Source organism: Ruditapes philippinarum, unplaced genomic scaffold (genome assembly GCF_026571515.1).
Source record: "Ruditapes philippinarum isolate M1 unplaced genomic scaffold, ASM2657151v2 ctg7726_1_1_1_1, whole genome shotgun sequence".
Classification (NCBI taxonomy): domain Eukaryota; kingdom Metazoa; phylum Mollusca; class Bivalvia; order Venerida; family Veneridae; genus Ruditapes; species Ruditapes philippinarum.
The window spans coordinates 62,342-87,464 of NW_026866856.1; the positions used below are offsets into that span (position 1 = coordinate 62,342).

At 32.1% G+C, this 25,123-nt stretch overlaps 1 protein-coding gene across 1 annotated transcript in view; it reads right to left on the bottom strand.

Moving 5' to 3' along the window:
• The window catches only part of LOC132734019 (BDNF/NT-3 growth factors receptor-like), a 51,794-nt gene that overhangs the window by 12,823 nt on the left and 13,848 nt on the right, over positions 1–25,123 (bottom strand). The window contains exons 2-6 of the mRNA XM_060720721.1: positions 5,848–5,922; positions 4,858–4,929; positions 2,412–2,477; positions 1,465–1,607; positions 867–1,055 (exon numbers count right to left, since the gene is read on the bottom strand). Of these exons, the coding sequence (XP_060576704.1) occupies positions 867–1,055; positions 1,465–1,607; positions 2,412–2,477; positions 4,858–4,929; positions 5,848–5,922 (545 nt within the window). The remainder of the gene's footprint in view (positions 1–866; positions 1,056–1,464; positions 1,608–2,411; positions 2,478–4,857; positions 4,930–5,847; positions 5,923–25,123) is intronic.

Genomic DNA, 25,123 nt, shown 5'->3' on the forward strand with positions numbered 1-25,123 from the left:
TTATTTGCGTTACTACGCCTTTTGATTCGCGTTATAACGCGAATAAAGGCGTTACTACGCCTTTTGATTCTCGTTATAACGCCTTTATTCGCGTTATTACGCCTTTTGATTTGCGTTATAACGCCTTTATTCGCGTTGCTACGCCTTTATTCGCGTTATTACGCCTTTTTATTCGCGTTGCTACGCCTTTATTCGCGTTCTTACGCCTTTTGATTCGCGTTGCTACGCCTTTATTCGCGTTCTTACGCCTTTTGATTCGCGTAATAATGCCTTTATTCGCGTTATAACGCCTTTGCATTTTTATCTTTTATTTCATTTGACACTATTAGGCTTTCGTACTACAGTGCTGGATTATTATCTTTAATTGAAAACATAAGAAGAGAATAGTGACACGTTCTTTGTTATATTTAGTGTTTGACCAAGAAATGTACTGAGATTAGTATAACTTTGATTAGGAAATTTGATTTCAAGTGCATTGTCGAATGGCATAACAATAAGTGATAAATAACAAAACATATAAACAGCTGTCCTTGCTATATCATATGATACTGCGAGGGATTATTTTTCCCCACATAGAACTTAACCCTAAGTGAAGGCGATTTGGTTTTTATATATTCATACAAGTGTATTTTTTTCATGGATAGTAAAGAAATAAAAAGATAACGATACCAATTAGTGGTCAATTAGCAAGAATTGCGATGTTTCCAACGAAACTGTTTTAAATAGTTGCTAAGCAACCAGCAAAAACAAATAACAGTATATTTCCTGATATAGAGACAAACCTCTGATATAAAGCTGGACGACATTTTTCCTCGTCAGAGCCTCGTTTCGGCAACACACGATATATTTCCATTATCTTCAAATACTAGCATTAGTTATAACCAGTTTTTGAACCCGACCGTCTTCAGATGACGTCAGTGTTAGATTGGAAGTGACGTCAGAAATATTCCAAGACACGCGCGGTTGAGGAGTACCACCTCCAGAACACAGAATTGTGGCCTTTTCCCCTTCATTTAGCTCTAGCACAGGTGGATCAATAGTTACTGTTGGTGGACCTAAAGGAAGTAGTAAGCATTTATGTAAAAATGTGTGTCGTCATAATCAAGAAAAACAAAATAATCTTATTTAAAGCTATAGAATGACGAGGTCATACTAATTATTTGAAGTTATAATCTAGATAATTATACAAATTGTGCTTGTTTGAATTAAATCTATCATACCTTTATAAAGTATGATGTTTTTTGCATATAATTTAACAAGAGTTGTAAAAAAATGCCATTTTTCTGTCAAAAACCATGTTAGAGTTGCAGGCTTTGGAGGGTGACCTCCAATTGTGCTCTCAAATAAGTCTGTAAAATTTCAACCAATTCTATTTTTAGACGTTCATGTGATATCAACTTGCAACACAAAAAAAAACTTCGACTAGTTTAGCATACAAAAATACATAAAGTATTTTAACCTCACCACAGTCTGGTAAATCTACTTCAGCGACTGGTTTGCCATCGGAACATAAAGTGTTTTTACTTCCGGTTAACCAGTTATTCTTAAAAGCCTGTTTTATCCACCACACGCTACAGTTGCAAACCAGCGGGTTCCCTTGTATATTTCTACAGAGCAAAACATTTTTTAATATATTAAAATTATATTCTTGTGGAATAAACTTGATTGAAATTCAATAAAAGTAATAAAATTTTATATTTTATCGGTATATATATATATATATATATATATATGTAAGTGCTTATAAGAAGTCGTTACTAACAAAGCATATCTACTGATGTTTCTGAATTCGAATTTTTACCATTTTTATATATAAATGTGAATTTCTGCTAAAGTCGGTGCTAGAGGACATGAATGAAAGACTGGCGTTTCCGCTAATCTTCCATGAACAGGCTTAATCGAACCGAGCCTGCAACCTTTCCAATCTTTCTGTTCATAAACTTTCTTTTGGGTTTTCATTTATAATTCATGTAATATATTATAGTTATAATTTTTGTTTGCCTAGTCATTCAAAGAATTTTCAAAGTCTTTGTTGGAGGTAGTCATGTGTTTGGGCAAGCGTTCATTGAATGTCGCCTTCCTTGTAGATCTTGTTTTCTACATTTTATTAAATAATCATACGCACAATCCCAATTCTTTTTCTTCTTTTCTTATTAGCTTTTCTTTATTTTCAGCTTGACATTTTCATAATTATACTATGTCGAGTAAGTATAACGTGGGAACGAAATTAGTATAGTAGAAAACAATTAAAATAAGAGTACTTTATGACATATATTTTATACCGTAATCTAAACCTCGTTTTCTAACAATTTTGATGAAAACACACCTTGGTTCTACCGCAATATCAGACACATTTATTAAAATTGCGTTCAAAGGTTTGGTTTTAATAATAATTTCAGAAATAAACTTACAAATATGTAGGAGTAATGGCGACTATTTTCCACGGCAGGTAACTAAGCTGGTTCTCTGCAAGGTTTCTATAGACAAAAAAATATAGGAGTTAATTGGAATTTCATGCAGACAAAATTCAAACAAAATAATATTGTTTTTCCATAAAAACATAAATAAAACAAGCAAAAGACTGAAAAAAAAACCCACAATAAACTTATATAAGAGGGCCATGATGGCACTGAGTCGCTCACCAGAAACAACTGCTTTTCAGTGTTGGGAATTATCCATTGTCAATATTTTCTAATATTAAATTTGAGCAAAGAATATGTTTAAACAATAATTTGAAGAAATGCCATGACCTGGAGCTTAAACGGGGCCAATCAAATTAATATGAGCAAACTTGATAAAAGACTACCTAAGAATGCTACGAAGTTTGGTGATCATCCATCAATTATTTCAGTAGGAAATGATGTTCAAAGGTTTTTTTTAGCTTTAGTGGCCCTTAAAAGGAGCCAATCAAATTAATATGAGCAAACTTGATAAAAGTGTACCCAAGAATGCTATAATCAAAGTTTGGTGATCATTCGTCAATTAGTTCTGTAGTAGAAGATGTTTAAAAGTTTTCTATTTTTATTTTTAGCAGCCCCTAAAAGGGGCCAATCAAATAAATATGAGCAAAATTGATAAAAGACTAACCAAGAATGCTACAAAGTTTGGTGATCATCCATCAGTTTGTTCTTTAGTAGAAGATGTTTAAAGGTTTTTCTATTTTTAGCTCTGTTGACCCCTAAAAGGGGCCTATTGAAATGACAAGAGCAAATTCAAGTATGACTGTCACAAGGATCTTACAGACCAAATTTGAAGTAAATCTGCCCAGAAGTTTCAGAGAATAAGATTGTTGACGCATGACGACGGACGCCGGAGCACCCCCTTTGATACTAATTGCTCACCCTGAACCTTCGGTTCTGGTAAGCTAAAAAAAAACAAATACAAACAACTACCAAGGATCCAGCGGCAATGGCGAAATGACAACAGTATGAACTTCAATAACAACAAAAAAACAACAACAAAGGTTTCATAAATCATAAACAATTCAAGAAAAATATACACAAACAGTAGGTTTTAGAATAAGTTAACCGTCTACATCTGAATTGTTTCATTGTTAACTACCGTGTTTTCCTGTAAATTCATTTAAAATGCATATGCAAGAACTAAAAATTACAGTCCGAAATAATGCTGAAATACTGACACATTTATTTCTTTTAAAGGGGTCAAAAAGAAAACTTGGATTTTTTTCATTGATACATTTGTAAACAAAAGACCGGTAGGCATATTCAACTTCATGATTCCGGTCATTTTCGTGAATTCACTATTTCAACTTCGCGAACTCACGATATTGAAATCGTATATCACGAAGTTAAGACCGTGATCCACGTAGTTGAAATCGTAACTTTAAAAAGTTGAAATCGTGAAGTTCAAGATGTGAATTCATGAAGTTGAATTCGTAAAGTTGAAATCGTTGATTTGTGAAGTTACAATAGTGAGTTCGTAATGTTGAAATGGTAAACTCGTGAAGTTGAAATCGTAAACTCGTGAAATTGAAATCGTGGATTCTTGAATTCTGTATGTTAAAACCGTAAATTCATGAAGTTGTTATGTCACCACCGGTCTTTCGTGTAAATGTGCTACAATAATATACATACAAAATGTGATATTAAAGAATTGGTGACAATCAGTAAAAAGGAACATTCTTCAGATAAAATTTGATAGAACGTAGTTATAGATCAAACTGACAATTTCTCTACAATCAAAACATTATGCAGATTCCAAGTTAACAGTATTGGCTGTATCGAATACGAAAGGGAAATACTGTTGACTGTAATATTTTATAGATTTTGTTTGTTTCTGTCATATTTACAAACATTTCAAGACAAACTTATTATTAAATTTGAACAAGATGTTCCATATCTAACTTAAGTCTATCCTTTGTCTTTTATATGTGTTTGAAGTGGGTTTTTAAATACAATAAAAACAGACGACAATGATAACGTCTCTTATTCTAAGTCAGTAGCAAATGTACATGTCACAGCCACTTACTTTATTAATTTATTAACTTTATTAGCGTTTTGAACTTATAAATTTTTTTCAATTAATAAAAAATAATCACTACAAAAAATATGACTTTATATTTGTCAAACCATTTCTTTTTTTTTTTTCATTTTGTGAAAAAAAAATAAATCAGGAAAGTTATCACTGACTTACTTTCAGTACGCTGTCCTGGGCGGTGCTAGGGGGTGTGACAGTATGGTATGGCATTTTTCGCAATTGTTTGGAATGAGGTTTTCAAAACTAAGTTACGATTTTTATATTCTTATATTATAGTTTACTTAATTTAATTAACTTAAATATATAGTACTTTTACTTAAGTAAAACAATACAATAGTCGCAAAATACGAGTATACTTACACTGACGGAATGTAGGTATAGTGTTTGAAAATATCTACAGATATATATCGCAGTCCGCATTTCTGGATTGTTCTGAAATTCAAATATATACTTGTTATGAACACAAATAGTATGATTATGACACAATACGGAAAATAAGTTAAATTTTGCAGCCGGCAATAAGTATACCATTGTTAACAAGGACAAGATGGTCGTACGCCTAAAAACATCGATTCTTATTTGTCACAGACGATATTCCTGACACTGTCTTATTATTTTTATTTTATTTTTTATTTTTTCAATCAATATGATATTCAGTAATACTGATTTGTAAATACATACATTAAAAAACCGGTCTTTTTTATCTTCATATATCTAGATTCACATTGATCGATTATCTGTATTCCAAACATTGTATTGCTAGAGCCGTGCCGTGTAGTGACGTCACGGATACGCATTCATTGACGTGCATATATGCACCTCCGACTACATCTAATCGGAATAGCAAATTTATGCTTTGTAACCTATTTCTCGAATACTTTCTGACTTGCATATAATGTATTGGTTATTTTCAATTTTGACTTGCTTAAGTATAAATCAATTTATAGGAAACAACACTTTACTATCTCCATTGTACTTCGCATTAACATTTCCTGAGAGAAAAAACAAAAACAAAAAAAAAACCGTATTTTTATGACAAATGTGAAGGCGTAACAAATATATATACTTGACGTGAAAAAATCCAAATTCCCTGGCGGGGTTCGAACTGCAGTAGTGAGTCGCAAGTGGATAGAAGTCGACGAACTAAATCACTCGACCATGGACTTCCAAGAGAGACATTTAAAAACATCTTAACAACTGAATTAACTATTAACACACATAAACATCTAATTCTAAGAGCATATAACTTTCTTTAAGATCATAAATCTTCGAACTTGTGATATCTGTTCTTAATTTAGAGATACAACAAAAAGTATCTTATTTTATTAATACACCATGTTTATTACTTACAATTTTTCCAGAGAAACGTATGGAAGTAAATCCCTGGTGTCAAGTCTTAGCAGATCTTTCTGATTTTCAATCAGTCTATAAATATATAAGGCAAGATGTTAGAAAAACAATAAAATAGTAAATCTCAGAATATTTGACAATGGATCAAACATATGTAAAAATTCATGTATAAATTGTCTGAACAAACAAATCTCTTGGGGAATGAAGAATACATAATAAAACTAAGACAAAAAGTAAGAAGTATTCACCATAATCATGTGACAAAACAATACTGTGATCAGTTGCAAACAATTAATCCTTATAACAAAACTCGGCCATTGAAAGCGCTACCGAAATAATTGAAATGATGTAGTCTGTTGTTATTTCTTAGATATTAATTTGATTTTTTATTATTTAAACAGTGCATATTACGTTTTAATATATTCACATGTATATTTAAGTAAACCAATAGTTTGTTCTGTCTTGGATCTGGAAGCCTCCTATATCGCAAGTGAATGGAGTCACCTTGATAAAATAAGTGTTTGTAGCAAGTGTTTGACAAAAAGTGACGTATAACTACTTTTAAACCGTCATTTTAAGAGGAAGTAATATATATATATATCTGAATACTTTTTTGTTGTGATAGTCATAAAAAGAACATGCTTTAAATGCCAATCATTCAGTTCATTTGAGTCCAGTTACCGGTAAATAATATGCAAAACACAATAGCGGTCCAATGGCAAAGTCCGTAACATCAAAGACCTAACGCAGAGATACATAACCACGCTGGATATAAAATGAACAGTCTTTTTGAATGTCAATCTTTTAGCCCATTTACATCTAACAGGTGGTGAATAACTGAAGTCTCTAACTGAAGTCTATAAAAGAGATAGTTTAGATATAAAGTGCTATTTTAATATTCTTTCCTTTCAGTATGACCTGATATTTATCGGCCGTCTTTATAAATCTCATATATCCTTTATATTACAGTTATATTCATTTCCACGCCACGAATGTTTCCAGTATCGTCGCATTACCAATAAATAATTTTAGAGTATTGTCTTACAAACATGTGTATTATTAGGAAAATGTTTGATGTGTAAATAGATATTCGTGCATGAAAATGGGCATGTAGATGCACAAGAATGGAGAAGAAAACACCCGTTAACGGATTAAAGCACGCAGGCACGTGCCGTTGAAGCATGTAAAATATATGTGATTCGGGGCGCCATGTAAAAACAGCTGGCTGCAAAGATATATCACTATAAAAACTTAACAAACAAATGACGTCACACTTACACATGAAAAGCATGAAACCGGTTATTTTTGCAGAAACAAACGAAACGCGGTATAAGCCAATCAGAATGTTTTATTCAAATAATTTTAGCGTAATGCATCTTTTTTCGTTTATTAACATCTGCAGATTCCCTCGAACAAACTAAATCCCTCGGCCTGAGGGCTTGAGATCTGAGGGCGCACTCTTGCTTCTTCAGAAAGACTCAAATGCACGATAAATGCATATAAATCCTTTATTGTTATATATGCTGTCATCTTCAGACCGCTCTGTAGGAGCACATTTGTCTCGGAGCACATTTGTCTTACGTAAGACAGATGCGGTCGCATTTGTCCCACATGAGACAAATGGGATCTCAAATGTCTGCCCCAAAAAACTCATTTGTGTGACAAATGTGCTCCGATCAAGTTTTTTAAGGGACAAGAAAGCACATTTGTCTCATGTGTTTTTAAGGGACAAGAAAGCACATTTGTCTCATGTCATTTTTCATGAATTATTTGTCACATATTTCCCCACGGCAGAAACTCTTTTTTTATAATCGAGGTTCGCCGTTTTACCTCATGTCAAGTGTAATCAGCAGTAGGTTTGTTTATGCTTTCTTTATGAAAACCTAAAGTGAACTGTTAATCATAATATCTCTTCTTCAAGAAATTGATTGGCTAAACCTGAAGGCGTACACTGAAACATACTAAATCCCGTTCACGATGGTACAATGGCGACAGCGCGATGGCACGATGGTACGTTGATGAAAACGCGATGGTGCGATGGCGAAAACACAATGGTACAAACGTGAAACAACGATTGTGCGATGGTGAAACAACGATTGTACGATGGTGAAACAACGAAGGCTCGATTATGAAAACGTGATGGTACTATGGTGAAAGACGATGTTACGATGGTGTAAATACGATGGTACGATATGGTGAAACTGTAATGGCATGATGATGAAAACGCAATATTATTTTATCTATCGTGTCAACGCATCATTGTGATTTCACCATCGTACCATCTCAATTTCACCTTTGTTCCATTGTGCATAGCTGTTCAGGGAGACAAAAATGTTACTTATTTCAAACGGAGCACCGTAAATGGTTGATATTGAATGATACAATATCGTGACTCGTTTCGCATCTCGCCGAAATCTCTCGTCTCGCTTCGCATCTCGTTCGTCGACGCGAGACAAGAAATTGATTCCAGGTCATATACCGCTAAATAGTATTCCCTTGATAGTCTACATACAATCTCTTAAAGGCTAATTATGCCTGAGAAGTGCTTTTATTTGTATTCCTCAAAAACTTTTTATTTTTGGTATACTTTTAAAGCTCCAAAAAGTTACTCATTGGCTAATGACCTGAAGCATTTTTTCATCTGCTGCTTTTTTGCAGTTTATAGTTGAAGTGATTTAGAATTTTGTATTGAAGTCTAAATACTAATTTGTTCACATTTTGCTACTTTTATGACGCATTATTTCACATTTATCGCGACTTTCTTTGGGTTACAAGCATATAACTTCCTCAGAAATCATTATTTTAATATTAATAAATTCATACTTGCCCTATCTACAGAAGTAAAAATTTATTCATTTCTGAAATCTCGTGGTACGGGATGCTTCGACATTGCGAGATCTCGTGTTACAATACCGTGCCTCGCTTCGTGTCATGTTGCGTCTCGCCCGATTTTGAGTGGCCAGATATTCCATAATTATGGCATTACCCGGAGTATTTTAGGAACTCATGCATGTTGTAAGTGCTTTTTCAATGGCGGATCTGAAAGCCGCAATTCTTGGAAAATGACGATTTTTATACATAATTATATTTCTGATGAAAACAAAATACGTGTGTAATGGTCTCCTTATTTTCTTCCATAGATCATTTAAGGGCCTTCGTGGCCGAGTGATTTCAAAAAACCACTTGCCACTAACCGCTGTAGTTTCGACACATACACGGGGCATCGAACCATTCATGCGAGGATCCCGGTCAGGGTCCAAATGCGGAATACATATCCGCGTGCGCACGTAATAGCTATCGCGTGCGCACGTAATAGTATCGTGTGTGGCCACGTTAAAGCTATCGTTTGCGCACGTAATCAATAAGAAAATTATATGTCCCATTTATGCCACCGTAGATACTTCCTTGTTTTTGCTAAGAATATTTCTAGTGCCATAAATCATTTATGAGACTTTAAGCATTGAAATAAAAGCATTACAATTAATAACGATCAGATAGACTTGCTGCATATGTGGTTTTAGGTTCTGGATGCTGCACTTGTATAAATTTTTCATTGTGACATGCGAACAGGGATATTCTTAAATTTAATATATGACTCCTATGCAGAGGCAGGACGTTTTTGACTGACCGGAAGTGACCTAAAACTGTATTATAAATACACAAAACACAAAACAATGGCTGGTAGCTTGTATACAGATGGGCATAATTATTACCTTTTAAGAATTTTATGGAAAAATGTGAGACAAATGTGCTTCGAGTGTCCTTTCTATTGTGTGTCAAACACATCCGTCTCATTTCCAATTTGTCGCAAATATGAATGTTTACGAACACATCGGTCACACTTCGTAAGACAAATGTGCTACGAGACAAATGTGCTCCTACACCGCTCTGCAATAATCAAACTTGTTGAAACATTCTTTAGTTCTATTATAGAGTATCATTAAAATCATGATATGCATATGATTGTTCTAAATAATTTTATCAAATTTACATGATTAAATTAAATATATATGAAAGTCATAATAAGGTTAGCAGATTGATACTTATGGGTTATTACTCGTACAAAAGGGTATTAGATTATGGTGGTCTGAGTTTGATTTGTTTTGTTTAGTTTACGGCTCACTAACACAGTTTAGGTCATATGGCACTGAAAAAGGAAAGATCATTTTGTACACAAGGGATAAAAACCATCCCACCTGCTGGAGCTAAGACATGCTTAGACTCAAATAAAAATTCGAACCCATTTAGTTGCCTCTTAACGATAGTTATATCACTTATAAAAAAAATGGTTTGGCAAGAGCACGTGAGACGTGGACCGATGTAACACAAATTGTCCCTATTCGTTATGCAACTTCCTAATATATCATTTAGATACAATATATCTATTATAGAATCTACTTAGACAGAACGAAATAGAATAAGTCCCATCACCACCATATTACAAGCGTAAGCTTTTTTAATGTCAGATCCAAATATGTTCGTTTTTTCCCCAAATAAAAACGTTCGTTTATGTCAGATAAAATATATGTTCGTTTATGTCAGAGTAAAAAATGTTAATTTCCTTTGAAGCATATTTGTCAATATTTGTTCATATACAAGTCTCTGGCAGAATATATACAGTCAAATAATAAAGAATAGTTTTTTTTTCACTAAGGTATCATACAATAAAAGAATGAGTGAAATCATTAAGGTCAAACTTGTAATAAAGGTCTCCTGTTCTCAATATTTCCTTTATAAAATTGTAACACTTGTGTAAAATATAGGTAAATAACAAAATAGGACAATTATCAAAGTAATTATTAAACAATATCTTGTTATAAAGTGAGTTCCTGGCACTGTCGAGAAAAATTGATGACACATTTTTTTTTGAATTCAGAACAGATGTACGGAAAGTGTAGTGTTGAAAAATATCTCAAAGCAGCATGCCTCCAGAATCTTGAATCTTTTTACTTTTTTTATCAAGTTTGATTTTTCTTGAATTATTTTTGCTCATCTGGAGGCATGCGACTGTTAAGCATATAAAAAAACTCGATATAACTGTATTAACCAATTTGTCATCTAATTGAAACAAAGATCAACATGAAATGAAAGTCGTTAGTTTTACTTCATAGAACATCGTGATTATTAAACAGTTCAATATGAAAAATGTATCTAAAACGAAAATTACTTTAACGTTTGATAGGTTTGAATGCAATTTAATACTGTCATCAGAAGGGAAAGTGGAACGGTTTCTTTCTTAAAATGAACATTTGAAATGTGAGACTGTTAAACAAACTGTATAACTTAAAATGTCCTTGACTTTATTTGTCCTTGGCTTAATTTGTTCGTCTTACTTTTTATTTTCTCAGTTTATTTCTATATACTTTATATGTTTTCCTATGTCACCAATGTAATTTTTAATATAGCTTAGGCGTCCTAGGACAAGTGGCTTAAGACTGTCCCTGGCCAAGTGGTTTAAGACCGTCCTAGGCCAAGTGGTTTAAGACCGTCCTAGGCCAAGTGGTTTAAGACCGTTGACTTCAAACCACTTCTCTATCGCCGCTGAAGGTTCGTGTTGGATTCTACATGGGAGAAAGCTATGCAGCTAGCTTACCGAACGTGGGTGGTTCTACCCAGATGCCCGTTTGTGCCTAAAATAATGTACAGAAAGTATTCCCCACCAATAAAACTGGAAAGTCACCATATGAGCAATACTGTGTTGGCGGGATATAAATCCCCAACCAAAAACAAAAGTACAACAAATTTAGTCAAGTTGGACAGACATACGTATCTCTATACAATTATATTTTTGTCTTCTTGAAAGTCCATGATGATTTTAAAGAGACTGAGAGATATTATGACTGTAATTTTGTAAGCAAAATTATGAAGTATTAACGGGTTGCAGACGACTTTTATTTTTGTCTTACTCTGTGTCAGATAACCATTGGTTCTTTCAAAGTGCTGGGCAAAACTTGAGGGGTATCTAATTTTTGTACTTTTCATCATCAAAGAAGTCATAAATTGAATATTTCTAGATTAGAGAGAGGAGAGTGTGAAGAAAAGGCATATACAGATTCTTGTAGATTTAAATTAAATTAAATAGATGGAAAATTCATAAGTATTGCTTGATAAATGAAATGAATTAAGAGACAGATCTAAATTCTTGTGAGTGAAATCAAGTAAAAGAAAATGAAAGATAATTTTACAACGAATAATTTCTTCTTATTTCAATGATAATTTAAAGACCCATTATACCTCAGAAGTGGTATTACTTTTATTTCTCATTTTTTTTTATTTTCGGTATCTTGTAACAGTTTTGTAAAAAAGAACCTCATTTGCCATAAAGATAAACTATCTTTAAGAGATTATTTATAGCCAAAACAAATCTTAATTGTCATTTTACAGAAACTTTGGTGTTTTTAATGCTGAAATGTTTCCATAAAACCTTCTACATACAAGATTTCTTGCACACTTGGAATAGCGATCTACATGTATATAACCTCGCCTTTAATTTAAGGTTGCCTGTATAAAGAATACAGAATTGCATTAAAGGCGGGTAACTTGAATGATGATTTATTAAACTATTAAAAACGCAATCGTGTTATAACAGCACGAAACAAGCGTTTGATGACACCTTTCTGTCTGCTCTCAGCCCCTGTATTAAATTATATTGTATTTTCTTACATGCTTTCGACGTAAAGTCTCTTTATTGTATCAATAAAAATATTAAGACAGACAAATCAAGTTTAAGTTGATTGAATTCACATAATTCCCCGAAGAATTTATTCAAAATTGCAAAATCCCCGTATGAAAGTTGATGTAAGAACACAAATAAATGAAGTAAAAAGAAACAGAATTTGTTTAACATCAAAGATAATCCTTGGTAAAAAAAACCCACCAAAGAACATTGTATTATTTCATTAATTTGCATTTAAAATTTTATTTCAACTTTCCATATTGCTAATGTTTCTAGCAGAGTATTAATCAAACCTTTGAATGCTCAAAAGGAATTATTTTACGACGAATGAACTTTTATTTCAATTTTTAAAGTATTGTTAATTGGTTTTCATGTGGATGAAGAACATTTACAATGCATGTTTTAGAAGAAGAAGAAGAAGAATCTTTATTTTGCAAATTAACTCTCAAAAGAGTCATGTACAAGCATTCATAATATATACAATAACATGTATGCATAAGTAAATAAATAATTACATAGCAAGATGACGTGACTGCAAGTATTTCTTTTCTTTCATAATTATAATGGTTACCATTGATTATATATTTAATTTACAAGTTATTTACTTTTTGAGAGATTCTACATTCAAATATATAATAATAAGAAATACTTCGTGTATGTTTTAGGCTTGCAATCACGGGAGAGACATTGTCAGCATCTATTACATAGTATACTTTCAATTCTCTTCTATACACTGGTCTTTGTATTACATTTACTAATCTAAGCTATATGGTTTTGATTTATTGCAATAGAAATATGGCACAAAATATCGGAATTATACAAACAAAACAAAACAAATGTTACTTCTAAACTATACTTTGAACACATATAATGCTTCAAACTTGATACAAGTAAGACCAGTGTATGATTTGAAACTTACAAATTTATAGCCTTTATAATCATCGTGTTACTTAACCTATTATACATATAATACACAAAGAATTGCAATGTATCAATAATACATCTATATACAATTACATGACAGCTAATATTCGTACATTACACACATAGAAGTACAATACAATGTGTCAATTAACTTCTATGTACGTTTGCATGGGGCTTGATATTCGATTCGCATAAAACATATATATAAAACTTTAAACTAAACATTTTTGTATCTTTACACGAGAATTGTTTGTAACTGTTGTCTAATATGGAAGGCATGGTATATAAACATAGCTAAATTTCTAATATCATGTACATTATCGCTTGTAACCAACTGAACAAATTTAAACATGCTAGGAAACCTCCAGTAATATTTCTTTAAAAATCTTGTTCGGAGTTCCTGATAAATAGGACATATAATGACAAAATGGAACTCGTCCTCTAACTGATTACATGCTACACAGACTCTATCATTTAAAGGTACACTGTGGGGTTTTCTCCATCTACCCACCTCTATTTCTAGACGATGAGAAGACATTCTTAAGCGTGACATAGCTATTCTATACTTTTTAATATCAACTATATCTAAATATCTACTAAAACTGAAATCATTAAAAGTGTGGTAAAATAGTGCTCTGGAAGAATTACTAATTCGAGCATTTAAATCCTGTTTCCATGTGTCTCTAACTCTCTGGTTAAATACATTAAGAAAAATTTTACCATGCGTAACTCCTTGGTTTTGCCATACATTGTTAAAACCTAATCTAGACAATAATGATCTTACGTTCGAAACCCAATTTATTTTCCTACTATTATTTTCACAATCTGCTTTTAATAGTAAATATGCATGTTTAGTATACTTGTTGTCTTCTGACATACACAATTTCAACCAATATCTGATTATTGAACCTAATCTGTAAACTTCTAGATTAAATCTGCCCAGTTCAGTATATACAAAATCATTTTGAGTAGGTATCTTAACACCAATTAACGTTTTACAGAAATGCAAAAATGTTCGTTCTACCTGTATACCTTTGTAAAAGCCCCAGACTTCTGAGGAATAACACAAAATTGGTAAAATCAACTTATCAAAAAGTTCTAAATGGTGTTTTACAGAAAGATCTGTGAATTTATATACATATTTATTCATTTTGTATATTGCTTTTAAAGCTTGTCCTGATAACATTACATCGTGTTCTCTAAATGAACCACCTGTGGTAAACAATGTTCCTAAGTATTTAAATTTTGAAACAATTTCGATAAGACTGTCTTTGTACAAAAATTCTAAATTTCGAGGCAACAATCCACTTTTTCTAAATACCATTACTTTTGTCTTATCAACATTTACTGTAAGCTTCCATCTATCACAATATTCAGATAAGATGTTCAAGGCATGTTGTAAACCTTCAGCCGTTTTAGAGAAAATAGTTATATCGTCCGCATACAGTAATAAACATATCTTAAAAATACCAGTATCTATGCCCTCGACTCCTTTAGCTAAAAACACATCTTCAAGATCATTCAGATACATGCTAAATAAAAATGGGGACAGGCTCTCACCTTGTCTTACTCCTAAATTACAAGTAAAAGCTTCACTAATATAATCAAAATGTTTAACTCTTGAGGAAATGCCTTCATACATGCTCTGTATAACTTTGAGAATAGTACCAGTCACTCCGTATTTTATTAATTTGTACCAAAGTACATCTTTAACTACGAAATCCCAAAAGCTTTTTTAAAATCAACAAAAGCTACATATAGCTTTTCATTTTTGTTCAAACAATGTGAAATAAGAGCATTTAAAATAAAAACATTATCAACAGTACCCATATTTTTTTCGAAAACCTGCCTGGGCCTCTACATAAAACACCATAGGATTCAGCCCAGTCATCTAATCTAGTATTCAATATTCTAGTAAATAATTTTCCGAGAGAACTTAACAATGTAACACCTCTATAGTTCGATGGTTGATCAACATCACCCCCTTTATGTATTGGTACTATATAACCTTCACTCCATACATTCGGAAAATGTCCTAATTTCAAACAAGCATTGAACAATTTATGCAAATATGGTAACAGATCATCAACTCCATGAATAAATAATTCGTTCACATACAAATCAGGTCCAGCCGCTTTATTGCCCTTCAATTGTTTAATAGCTCTATATATTTCATCAACAGTTATATAGTTTAGATATTAATGCACGTTATGCCTCAGAAGCAAATAAGTTTTATTTAATAAGAAACATGAATTTTATCATGAGAATGCCTGAAGAAAATAGTGATGAATGTGGAATGATTTGCCATAAAAGAAGTTAAATGTAAACAAAGTAGTGTTTTGACTTCCAGACGTAATACTAGTTCACTACAACTGTACTTATTGAGAAATTGCAAATATTGAAAGAGATGGTCCAGACAATTAATTGTCCAAAGAGTAACCTTTTGGATACTAGAAAAGAACAACAAAATTGAAAAGCTTTTGGGAAATGAAAATAAAATCATTTCAAAGGAAACGGGCCTTTAAAGCATACACATAATTTTATGACTGTCATAAATTTTAAGGGTAATATTCAAAGAATACATATAAAATCTCCAAAATATTTCTCAATAGCAGACATATGTCTATTCAGTTATAATTTTGTTTGCTTTCATCATATTTAATGTATTCAGTAATAAATTCTTCTTGTCTTTTCAGAAAATGTACATAAATATAAAAGTCTTACATATTTCTTAGAGGTTAAAATAAAACAACTGGTAATTCTTCAATAAATTGTCATTTTTCAAAGAAAATCTGCATTAAGGTTATAATTATTCATCAGTCAGGAATTGGCAATAGATGAAAAACGCATATTTAATGAGAGGCAAACTGCCTATTTAAAACTTTTTAAGATGGTCTGCCACACCGGTCTTTCGTAATAAACCTACACAAATGTATGTAGCGATATGAAGATCTCGACAGATTAAAGATCCTGTATGTTGTAAATAAGGTTGTAACCACACTTAAGTGAAATTTTATATATGTTTATCATTATGCTTCTAAAACAATTTTCAAGTATTATTTATTATGTGTTACATACATTAAAACATTTTATACAATAGACAAATCTCGACAATTAAATAATATCTCCTATAATATAGATATTTATTTGGATTTATATGTCTGTTGAGGACAGAAATGTCTATTCTTAAAGAATATAGCAAATATTTCCCTATGCATCGAAAGACTTTCCATTTAATTACATTGATACAGAGCAAAAATATCACAAGATTCATGCTAATTTTTGTGATTTTTGTTTTCAAATATATTAAAAAGAAAAGTTTTGTCAAGTGAACAAACAAAGAAATTTACACAGTCATTTCAAATGGTACTTACGATCTACGAAAATTACCAACAATATATTCAATATGCACTACGTTAGTCACGCAGAAGAAATAAGAAATAATTTTTTTTTGTTGGAAACTGTAACAAGATACTAAAAATAAAAGGTTTTTGAGATAAAAATAGCATTTCTGAACATAACGGGCCTTTAAAAAGAGAACATTGATAGAAAGTAAAAGACATTGTGACGTGACAAATTGTGTAAGTTCGTGTTTCAAAAGAATGATACTAATTTGTATAACATATTCCTGCCACGTCAGACGACACATTTTACCTGATTTTCTACTGACCTATTGTTCGAGTTATTTGAGTTTTTTTGTTTGACTTATGTACATTTTCCTTTAATCTATCCTTATAACATAAAAACAAATACAAAAAAAAACCAATAGAATAAATAGAATAACGACAAACAACAACAACAATTAACCCCAACACCCTACCCCTCCACAAAAAAGCAACAAAAAAACCCCCAAAATAACAAAAAAACAACAACAAAAAAGAACACCACCAACAACCGCAAAAAATCATAAAACAAACAAACAAAACACACAAAAAACAACAAACAAACAAACAAAAATCCAAAACAAGACAATAAAACTATTAACTAGAACAGATTTTTCCCACTCAAAGACGTCTGTGTAATAGATAACTTATGTTCGTTATTATAACCCTTTATCATGCACACATCTGAAGAGCATTAGCATAGCAATCTCAAAAGAAGTAATTTTTTACAGATTATGCGCATCCATAGTAATTTTCAAAGCCCTTCATCAAAGACGTTCCAGTAATTATAGATACCTTGTCATAAGTCACGTCATATAATTTTCCTTTTCCATTCTGAATCATTTTTCATACTATCAGATTGTATTTCTATAATTATCACATTTGTTTCTTGGCCCCTGATTCTGATTATGATTTTCTATTGTCTTGAACATATAAAAACGTTTTGCTCCTCACCGCTGTAGGTTCGAATCCAACCAGGGATTTTGGATTCAGTCATGTGACTATTTAGATGGATTATGGAAAGTCGGCGGATCTACTGTGGAGCCCGTTGGTGCCTGAAATAATGCATTGAGGGGCAACTGAGGACTTTCACCAACAGCAAAGTTGAAACGTCGCAATATAACTTTTACAATATTTTTGCTACGTAAACCCACAACCAAAAAAGAAACAGCATTATGTTAGTCAATTGTTTTGTGTGACTGGCGTAATGTGATGAATAAAACATATGCATTATTGAATATTCATTATCCTGGTCTAAGTATTATACAGGATTCGTATAGAACCTTTAAACGCACATTTAATACAGAATGATTGTTTTGTTTTTTTCAAATTTCATCTGGATTTGATTGACATAAAAACATTGGAACAATAAGAAATATTAAAGAGATACATCTATTTAATAAAATTATAAAATCATCATATGATCTCGATTCGATGACCTTATTAAAACGTATCAAGTTATGCTTTGTGATAGCTAAAGATTCACCGCTTATCTCCAAGGGAAGGCATACATTTTTCTGGAAAATAATCATGCAAATAAAGCAAAATAATCTTTGTGCAATACAATTGGAATAAATAAAAACAGAGCTGGAATTCAATGTTCATATAATGATAAAATGTTACTTTCCTTTCTAATTGAATGAAATATGTCCCAATGAAATCAAATTAAATGCGCTATTTTGCATAAAATTAGCATTTTCTCTTTTGTACAAAATATAATATTATAATAATGAAATTTGATACTGCACTTTTAAAAGACAATGATTTCTTTATTATACTAAATAAACCCATCCTACTGATTAACATCAAAGTTATATATATATACCTGTATCTTGTCAAATTAAATTCAATACAATGTATGTTTTTCCGTAAGTTTTGCTAAACAATGGTCATTTATTTCGCATTATGTTTAAAGTTGAATTTCCATTTGTCGTGATACTTTTTGCAATGATGATATACAATTTTGTGTATACCTTCTCCACTTACACATTGGATTGTATGTATATGCTTTACACTGTCTTGTCATTTATCATGTGTCTGTTTATCCTCATGGACCATTTGGTCCAATGGAATATTGAAATAAACTTATCAAACTTATCAAACTTATAATATTTCTATAGGTCTAAATGAATAAAAAATGGAAGAGAGAGGAAATCCTTTGGAAGGCGGAAGCCCTGATAACAATAATATTATATGAAAATTGCAGACCTGCCTGGAGGCAGTTCATTAGAGGTAATGGAAAGTGCAACATCTCTGATGCCCCCCCCCCCCTGGCAAGAGGTATAAAATCTTTAAAACAAATGTGCTAGAATCAATGCGATATACGTACATTTACATTTTCTATGAACATTGAAAAACAGAATCCCTTAAGACGACCCAAACTGCAAAATTTGAAATTGAGTAAGCTTTTTCATGGATGGTACTTATAAATGCAAGCTAAATCCGTTTATATTTTTTTCTGTAGTCGTTTGTATTCAATGCAACACAACAACATGCTGCATTTCTCTTGTCAGGAATAATGCAATAAATCTCCTGTCTCCTCGTTTCCTTAAACTGTTAAAGTTAGCTCTAAAAGCGTTTAAAGGTGTTTATGGCGTAGCGCCCTAATACACAAAGCAATTGTCATAAACAGAAAACAATATTATGAAACCACCCAGTAACCAAACAAATAATAATAATAATAATAAATCACGCAGAAGAAATAAGAAATAATTTTTTTTTGTTGGAAACTGTAACAAGATACTAAAAATAAAAGGTTTTTGAGATAAAAATAGCATTTCTGAACATAACGGGCCTTTAAAAAGAGAACATTGATAGAAAGTAAAAGACATTGTGACGTGACAAATTGTGTAAGTTCGTGTTTCAAAAGAATGATACTAATTTGTATAACATATTCCTGCCACGTCAGACGACACATTTTACCTGATTTTCTACTGACCTATTGTTCGAGTTATTTGAGTTTTTTTGTTTGACTTATGTACATTTTCCTTTAATCTATCCTTATAACATAAAAACAAATACAAAAAAAACCAATAGAATAAATAGAATAACGACAAACAACAACAACAATTAACCCCAACACCCTACCCCTCCACAAAAAAGCAACAAAAAAACCCCCAAAATAACAAAACAAACAACAACAAAAAAGAACACCACCAACAACCGCAAAAAATCATCGAAAAACAAAACAAAAAAACAAACAAACAAAAAAAAAACAAACAAAAAAGAAACGAAAAACAAAAATCCAAAACAAGACAATAAAACTATTAACTAGAACAGATTTTTCCCACTCAAAGACGTCTGTGTAATAGATAACTTATGTTCGTTATTATAACCCTTTATCATGCACACATCTGAAGAGCATTAGCATAGCAATCTCAAAAGAAGTAATTTTTTACAGATTATGCGCATCCATAGTAATTTTCAAAGCCCTTCATCAAAGACGTTCCAGTAATTATAGATACCTTGTCATAAGTCACGTCATATAATTTTCCTTTTCCATTCTGAATCATTTTTCATACTATCAGATTGTATTTCTATAATTATCACATTTGTTTCTTGGCCCCTGATTCTGATTATGATTTTCTATTGTCTTGAACATATAAAAACGTTTTGCTCCTCACCGCTGTAGGTTCGAATCCAACCAGGGATTTTGGATTCAGTCATGTGACTATTTAGATGGATTATGGAAAGTCGGCGGATCTACTGTGGAGCCCGTTGGTGCCTGAAATAATGCATTGAGGGGCAACTGAGGACTTTCACCAACAGCAAAGTTGAAACGTCGCAATATAACTTTTACAATATTTTTGCTACGTAAACCCACAACCAAAAAAGAAAACAGCATTATGTTAGTCAATTGTTTTGTGTGACTGGCGTAATGTGATGAATAAAACATATGCATTATTGAATATTCATTATCCTGGTCTAAGTATTATACAGGATTCGTATAGAACCTTTAAACGCACATTTAATACAGAATGATTGTTTTGTTTTTTTCAAATTTCATCTGGATTTGATTGACATAAAAACATTGGAACAATAAGAAATATTAAAGAGATACATCTATTTAATAAAATTATAAAATCATCATATGATCTCGATTCGATGACCTTATTAAAACGTATCAAGTTATGCTTTGTGATAGCTAAAGATTCACCGCTTATCTCCAAGGGAAGGCATACATTTTTCTGGAAAATAATCATGCAAATAAAGCAAAATAATCTTTGTGCAATACAATTGGAATAAATAAAAACAGAGCTGGAATTCAATGTTCATATAATGATAAAATGTTACTTTCCTTTCTAATTGAATGAAATATGTCCCAATGAAATCAAATTAAATGCGCTATTTTGCATAAAATTAGCATTTTCTCTTTTGTACAAAATATAATATTATAATAATGAAATTTGATACTGCACTTTTAAAAGACAATGATTTCTTTATTATACTAAATAAACCCATCCTACTGATTAACATCAAAGTTATATATATATACCTGTATCTTGTCAAATTAAATTCAATACAATGTATGTTTTTCCGTAAGTTTTGCTAGACAATGGTCATTTATTTCGCATTATGTTTAAAGTTGAATTTCCATTTGTCGTGATACTTTTTGCAATGATGATATACAATTTTGTGTATACCTTCTCCACTTACACATGTTATTGTATGTATATGCTTTACACTGTCTTGTCAATTATCATGTGTCTGTTTATCCCCATGGACCATTTGGTCCAATGGAATATTGAAATAAACTTATCAAACTTATAATGTTTCTATATGTCTAAATAAACAAAAACATGGAGGAGAGGAAATCCTTCGAAAGCACTAATAACAATAATATTATATGAAAATTGCAGACCTGCTTTGAGCCAGTTTATTAGAGTTAATGGAAAGTGCAACATCTCTGATTCCCCCCATGGCACCGGCAAACGGTATAAAATCTTTAAAACTAATGTGCTAGAATAAATGCGATATACGTACATTTACATTTTCTACGAATATTGAAAAACAAGATCCCTAAAGACGACCAAAACAGCAAAATTTGAAATTGAGTGAGCTTGTTCATGGATGGGACTTGTAAATGCAAGCCAAATCCGTTTGCATTTTTTGTAGTGTTTCGTATTCAATGCAACACAACAACATGCTGCATTTCTCTTGTCAGGAATAATGCAATAAATCTCCTGCCTCCTCTTTCCCTTCAACTGTTATAGTAAGCTCTAAAAGCGTTAAAAGGCGTTTAAAACGTAACTTCCTAATACACAAAGCATTTGTCTTAAACAGAAAACAATATTATGAAACCATCGAGTAACCAAACAAACAAATAAATAATAATAATAATTCTTTTTTATTCTTATTGCCTTACAAATTTAGTACTTGGTGATTAACCATTAATATCAATTTTGCAAGAACGTTCTCAGTTCAACTAGACACTTATTTTTATGACACACTTATGGAATCTGGACAAGAAATGATTGAGTTACCATCTTTTATTATCATGGCTTACGGGATGAGCCTTTTTTCCCAAACATTAATTTCCTTAGTCTGGCGTTTTATTTATTTTTAGATCATGATTTTTTATGAACCGATTCGCCAAAAAAGAAACATGATAAAGAACTACCGATCACACTAGAACTGTAAAATAGCGTTTGCTTATATTAGCAAGAGGTACTTATGAAAAAGTAAAACAGAACAGATGGTCTTGAAGCACGATAATGACCGGTCAGTCAGCGCAAATATACTTGGTGTTGGTTCGGTCAATGTTTGGGGCTAATTGGGCGGTTGTTATGATGCTTAGTGGTAGGAAGAACTTGTAGCCAAAGACATAGTTCCGTTTAATGTTTGGAGCTAATTGAAAGGTGACTATAATGTCTTTTAGTCGGAAGAACTGTGTGCTATTTCTTTTATCATACCCCACCTTGTTAGAACACAATAGTAAAAGTTCAACGAAGAAAGGAATCATATTTTATTTAAAACATTATTTCCAGTTCGCGCACATGCAGTCACCGTACTTTTATCAAACCGCTGACGTCATCGTGAATATTTTATTATTTAAAAGCTTTCTAGCACTAGTATTAACTGAAGGAAAACATTTCACATTAAAAAAATGCAGATATCGTTTTTGCATTCAGATATTTTTGATATTACATTTTTGGCAATGATTATCAGTCATATATCTTCAACGTACAAATATATATGAAATATATTACTATATTTTCGATACTGTTTTTGCTCTATATTCCATCTTCTTATAATATATATTTCATCACCATAGGCAAAATAAAGCATGAGAGCAAAATCTGGCTCAGTCAAAGGGTGAGACAGACAGACAGGCAGACAGACAGATAGACAGACTGTATCAACAACTATCAGTATAATTGGTCGTGACATATCGTATACGCATACACAATCACATTGTGTTAACTGAATTGCATGTATAAGTTACCTAGAAAACTGCACTTCGGTTACCAAACTGTCTGTCGGGGATAGAAATAGATCAAAGACACAATATTAAAGCCAAGACATTAATGCTTGAGTTATCGCGTTCTTTCCAATAGTTACTTCCGGGTAAGGCAGGCCAATAGTGTGGCGTATTATACATAATTAGATCATTTATTTTGTTTATCAATCGATTCGGAACACTATAAAAAAATACATGTACTAGACACCGTTGAACTTAAAAGCCATATTTTAAACAGTAAGCAGGGCTAAGGGCCTTATCGTATAATGATGGATCTGTCAAGCTGCAAAAATGTTATGGTCCGGGTCGTAGCCCAAGGCTGTATCAATTCAATGTTTGGGCTAATTGGAAGGTGAGTATAATGTTTTTAGGTCGGAAGAACTAGTTATATATCTTATATCATACCGCATTTTACTGAAATACAAGTGTAAAAATTTGACGCGGAAATGAATCATTATTTTAAAATCATTTCCAATTCACGCAAGGGCAGTCACTATACTTTTTTTCAGACGGCTGACGTCATCGTGAATATTTTATTATTTAAAACTTAAAAGCTCACTAACACTTGTAATATATAATGAAGGAACACATTTCACATTAAAAAAAGTAAAAAAAGTAACTCCATTCAGATATTTTTAATAATGCATTAACGGATTGTTAGCTCACCTGTCACAAGGTGACATGGTGAGCTTTTGTGATCTCTTTTCGTCCGGCGTCCGTCCGTAAACTTTTCCTTTTAACGACATCTCCTCATAAACCGCAAAGCCAATTTCATCCAAACTTCACAGGAATGTTCCTTTGATAGCCAACTTTAAACAACGTTCAGAAAATTCAATTCCATGCAGAACTCTGGTTGCCATGGCAACCGAAAGAAAAAACTTAAAATATCTTCTTTTAAAAAACCAAAAGAGCTAGAGCTTAAATATTTGGTATGAAACGTTATCTAGTCAGTGTCTACCAAGTTTGTTCAAATAAAAGCCTCGAGTTAAAATTGGCCCCGCCCCTGAGGTCATTGATTTTCCTGATTTGTACGAGCGTATAAAGTAAAAACTTAAAAAATCTTGTTTTAAAAACCCCAAATAGCTAGAGCTTAGATATTAAGCATTAAAGATCTTCAAGTGGATGTCTACCAAGTTTGTTCAAATAAAAGCCCTGGGGTCAAAATTGGCTTCGTCCCAAGGGATCATTGTTTTTCCCTTTATGTGTGGTAAAAACTTAAAAAATCTTCTTTTAAAAAAACCAAAAGAGCTAGAGCTTAAATATTTAGCATGAAACATATTCTAATGGGTGTCTACCGAGTTTGTTTAACTTTAAGCTCTGTGGTTAAAATTGGCCCCGCCTGGGGTCATTGATTTTCCTTACATTTGTATAGTAAAAACTTAAAAAAAATCTTCTTTTTAAAAACCCAAAGAGCTAGAGTTTAGATACTAAGCATTAAATATCTTCTAGTGAGTCTCTACCAAGTTTGTTCAAATAAAAGCCTCTGGGTTAAAATTGGCCTCGCCCCGGGGCCTATTTACATGTGAGCGATTTCAGGGCCAGCATGGCCCTCTTGTTTGTCTATAATCATCAGTCATAGTATATTCCCTGTGAAAAATGTGAAAAAATATCACCATATTTGTGATGTTCGTTTCAGCTTCTTGTTAAATTACTTTCATCACGATAGGGAAAGTAAAGTACAGCAAAATTTACGAGACAGAGACATGATCAATAGGAAACCTTTTTTTTTTTTTTTTTTTTTTTTTTTTTTGATAAATCGTATACCCATTTACTGTATACACAGCGAATTAACTTGAGTGCAGACATTATTGTATTTTCTGATCACAGATCAGG